General features: G+C 42.9%; 1 protein-coding gene across 1 annotated transcript; it reads left to right on the forward strand.

Moving 5' to 3' along the window:
* The first annotated feature begins 160 nt into the window (after window positions 1–160).
* Window positions 161–3,303, forward strand: P2RY1 (purinergic receptor P2Y1). Its single transcript, XM_009634419.2, has 2 exons — window positions 161–1,431; window positions 1,938–3,303. The coding sequence occupies exon 1, from the start codon at window positions 225–227 to the stop codon at window positions 1,314–1,316; it is 1,092 nt and encodes a 363-aa protein (XP_009632714.1). The 5' UTR covers window positions 161–224; the 3' UTR covers window positions 1,317–1,431; window positions 1,938–3,303.
* The last annotated feature ends 1,628 nt before the right edge of the window (window positions 3,304–4,931 follow it).

Raw genomic sequence — 4,931 nt, forward strand, 5'->3', positions numbered from 1 at the left:
GGGTGCTGCGGGGGGCACGGCCCGCACCCCACGCTAGACCGACCTGGGCGGGTGGGAGCTGCTCAGCCAAGCACACCCGCTTGGAAACCCTCTGAAGAACAGCGGGGCAGGTTTTACCTTCCAGTTAGGTTTTCTTTCCTGTTTTCTTCTTCTTAGATGCGTTACTGTTCCTGTAGAGACTCTGTTACTTCACCTCAGACCTATGTGACTCTGGTGGAAGGATCATGACTGAAGTTCTCTTCTCTGCTGCTTTGAATGGAACTGAACCCAACCTGTTATCCGGCAGCGGCTGGTCTGCGGGAAACACGACCACCAAGTGTTCCCTGACCAAAACTGGCTTCCAGTTCTATTACCTGCCCACTGTCTACATTCTGGTCTTCATCACTGGGTTTTTGGGAAACAGCGTGGCCATCTGGATGTTTGTCTTCCACATGAGGCCTTGGAGCGGCATCTCGGTTTACATGTTCAACTTGGCACTAGCTGATTTCTTGTATGTCTTGACTCTGCCTGCCCTCATTTTTTACTACTTCAATAAAACCGACTGGATCTTCGGAGATATCATGTGCAAGCTGCAGAGGTTCATCTTCCACGTGAACCTGTATGGCAGTATTTTGTTTCTAACTTGCATAAGTGTGCACAGGTACACGGGAGTGGTGCACCCCTTGAAGTCGCTGGGGAGGCTGAAGAAGAAGAATGCGGTGTACATCAGCACGCTGGTCTGGGTCATTGTGGTGGCCGTGATTTCTCCAATACTCTTCTACTCGGGAACGGGGATAAGGAGAAATAAAACCACTACGTGCTATGACACAACAGCCGATGATTACCTGAGAAGTTACTTCATTTATAGCATGTGCACCACAGTGTTTATGTTCTGCATCCCATTCATACTGATCCTTGGTTGCTATGGGCTAATTGTGAAAGCTTTGATTTACAAAGATTTGGACAACTCTCCTCTCCGGAGAAAGTCTATTTACCTGGTTATTATTGTGTTGACGGTCTTTGCTGTGTCTTACCTTCCCTTCCACGTGATGAAGACCTTAAATCTAAGAGCCAGGGTGGATTTTCAGACTCCACAAATGTGTGCCTTCAACGATAAGGTTTATGCCACTTACCAAGTGACAAGGGGCCTCGCCAGCCTCAACAGCTGTGTCGACCCTATCCTTTACTTTCTGGCAGGTGATACCTTTCGAAGGCGGCTTTCCAGGGCGACCAGGAAATCATCCAGAAGAAGTGAACACAACGTGCAGTCCAAAAGCGAGGAAATGACTCTCAATATTTTATCTGAGTATAAACAGAATGGAGATACGAGTTTGTGAACGAACGCAAAAGATATGGGAACAGTTTGAAAAAATCCTCTGCTTTGAGACAGTAGGACACTGTAGTGCTACAAGCGTGTGAGGAAAATCTATCAGTCTCTCAAATTCGTTTTAGGTAAAGCCTCATGTTCTGATCTTAGAAAGAGCTTAACAAAGTCAGCGGAAGAATTTTGATGGAAAATAACGTGTCAAAATTCAGCTTTCCTTCTCCTTACGATATTCTCATTTCTTTCTGACTTGTGTCAGATGAAGTAAAATGAAGTAAATCCCCTAAAGGAAGAAAGCAATCCAAGTGCTTCTGTTTTAATGACTTAGTCTCCCACATTCAAAAGTGTTCTCAATCAGCCTCTCTTTAAAAATAAGAAATAAAAATAAGAGCGAGCGGTATCTTCTCTTCTCAGGCTCAGTCCACATACCTAGCCTTTTGCTCACTTGCCGTTGTAAACAAGTATCTAAATCAAAGATACAGTTATCTCACCTTTACAGCTTTATTATTTCTTCATCTACTTCTAGTGTTGATAATTATTTGATAGTTTGGTAGCATTTATAATTCAGTCTTCTATGAGTGCCGGTGTTTTACAAAAGGTAGGCTTACTGGTGTGTGCATGATTATGCTTTCAGATTACGATGGTTGCTCATGAAAAATCTGGACCCCTTAAAGGCAAGTAATTGGCTTCCAGGTGAACTGACACCTCAGCCACCGGCAGATAAGCAGATCTCCAAGAGCTGGTGCAAGCAGGCGCCTGCTTTGCACATGCATGTAGTGGTGCATTTCGTGAACGGATGTCAGCGTGCAAACGCATGCAGAGATGATTTGGTTCTGAGCCGCTGATGGTCTCATCCTGCCTTCCATGCTGAGGAAAACCAGCACCTTGTCAGCCCGAGGAACCATGGGATGGGGCTGAGCACAGACTGGGCTCGCCTGGGGAGCGCCTACGCGAGCTCTGCGGAGCCAGGGGCAAGCCACCCTTCGCAAAGGCTGACCAAGATCTCCCTGCAGCACGAACACTCGACTGCCGGTGTTGGGAGCCTTGCTGGAGTTCTTTACGGGTAGAACGTGAGAAATGTGTGTGCTGAAAATAATTGTACCTTTCAAACAAGTAAAACTACAGTTGCTCAAGTTACTTGTGTTTTCATTTGGTACAAGAATATTTCTGTTCCTGGCAATCTTTACAGATAACGTAAGAGTTGTTTCCCAAGAAGATAATTATTAACATGGATAATATGAATGGATTATATATTATATATATAAAGAAATAATTGGGGGAATTAATTTTTTTTGTACTGTGACAAATTACTGTATTAACAAGATGTTGCAATATACTACAGACTAAATCCAGCCCTTTGTTATGTATCTTCTCCAAATGTTGGAATAGGTCATCCAAAATTAGCCAAACTGCAATATTGTATAACACAAGAGGTAGTGATCGGAGCACAGACTAAATCGTACATGGGCAGTCTTAGTGGTTTCTCATATTTTTAAGAAATGTATTTGAAAATACTGTGTGCTAAAAATGGTATGGAAGCATGCTCTAAATTATAAATTTAGTGTACAAAATTAAGTTCTATGTAATCCTAAGGGCGATTTTAACAGATCTTCATTCCTCCGGTCTTCATAGCAAAAGTAAAATATTTGTATTTTACTTACTAATTTCCAGTGATTGGTAACCACCAAGAATAGCTCTAGTTATTTTTTTACAACATTGTACAGCAGCCTCTGTTCACACGTACAGCTTCTTAATCTGCAAAATCCCTATTTATTGAACTTATTTATTAGAAAGCTAAATGTAAAGTGTGTAAAGTGTGGTTCTCCGTATTCATATCCAGAATTGGGCATTAATGGAAAATTTAACAGCATGTTTCAATCACTGTAATACTGTGTCTTCTAACAGAACATCTTTATAATAAACTCAATTCCACCCTGACTATTCACTGTTGATATGTAACCTAGTGATAAATTAAACTACTGATATATAGCCTAAAGATAAATTAAGCTGCTGCTGAGGAAGCATCGCTTCTTAAAGCAATGTTAAGATCTCATTTAGCCCCATAAGATGAAAAATGTAGAGGTAGTGAAGAAATCCCAACCAAGGGTCAATTGCTAATTAATCCCTACTGACAAAAGGCTGTGAAGCAGCACAGCCTATTTATATCACCAGAGAATGAGCCTGATTCACAATAAATGACTTCTCCTATTATGTGATTATTTGAGACTTCATTCAACTGAGGCATGTCTTGTTTGGAATGGCAGATGAATTAAATGGAGAGAGAGCATAAAAATAGGATATTCTTTGAATTTGCTTCTCTAGCTTTAAAATCATGTTCATTTCCCAGCATTTCGTGGTCTATTTCTCCCTTTCAGTTGGGAAATAAAAATGTTCCACTAATCCATGTCTGAAAAAAAGATCTGAAACAGACACGGCAGAATGTAAAGCCGTACACCCTGGTTGGTCCTTATGTAGTTACTTACAGTCTTTTTGCAATATGTCTCTTTAATATGGCAAAGTTGGCTGACTGTTACAGTGTGTATGAAATCCAAATGCAACCAAACTCTGCGGGCCCCGCTATACCCGGCTGGGGATGCTGCCGGAGACCCACGGTCTGGATAGACGCCCTGCCAGGGCGATCTGCCTTCTGCAGCTCAGGACAGCCACCTCTGCTCCCGTGTCTTTTTAGGCATTCCTCATGAACAGTTGAGAAAACTGTTTCATCTTGCCTCAAGGACTGCAACTGGCCAGATTATTCACCCATTTCATTACTGAGGTCTGTTCTGATTATTTCACGGAGATCACTTCTGATGGTCGGCCATGGCTGGCAACTGCACTCGGCATCTTCCCCTCACAGAAGCGTATGGGAGTCTGCCACCAAACACGGAGAAGGATCATTAAACACATTTTACAGTTTTCAATCTTCCGGATCCTACGACCTGCAGAGCTAACTCCTCAAGCCACATCCTGCTCCATTGTGACTCCCTGCTGTACCCATACCGAGATGTCACAGCCACCTCTGAATCCAGCTGGAACTTGAAGCCGAGCCTCACGATCTCATGTAAAGTTCCTGCCTCATTTTTTTTTTTTTTTTTTAAAGCATTACTATATTTGACATGAGGTAGTCAGAACAACTGCAAAAATCACACCAAGGTCGTATCTCCTCCCACAGGATTTACTTTTTTACCTGCAACATGTCAGAATCATGTCTGTTGGGCTATCCTGTCAGGAAGCTGGTCAGATGTGGGGGGGATTGGACACCACCAGGACAAAAGCCAAGCAGATCTCCAGGCACCATGATGGCTGGAGCCATTAGCACCTGGGGAACTTGGCAAGACTGTTCTTAAATATTTACCTTTTGGCACTTACCCTTACTATAATGTATTTGTGGAAGACAGTCAGTCCACCAGCCTTGGAGGCCCACGGTGATCCCTGTGTTTAGACGTAAACCGCTGTGATGGGTTTAGTCGAAGAAGCATTTCTCTAAGCCACTTGACTGGAGTTTCTTCCTGACCTATCTGATATGCAAAGAGAACACAATCTCAGCTACAGCCTTTGGGCTGCTAATTAATAATGAATAATGACGATGGGTTGTGTTTACTAGGAACAAGATTCAGCTGACTACAGG

Source organism: Egretta garzetta, unplaced genomic scaffold, assembly GCF_000687185.1.
Source record: "Egretta garzetta isolate BGI_Z169 unplaced genomic scaffold, ASM68718v1 scaffold172, whole genome shotgun sequence".
Classification (NCBI taxonomy): domain Eukaryota; kingdom Metazoa; phylum Chordata; class Aves; order Pelecaniformes; family Ardeidae; genus Egretta; species Egretta garzetta.

Excerpts from the sequence above, each read along its gene's own strand:
- P2RY1 (XM_009634419.2), top strand. The coding sequence starts at position 225 with ATGACTGAAGTTCTCTTCTCTGCTGCTTTGAATGGAACTGAACCCAAC.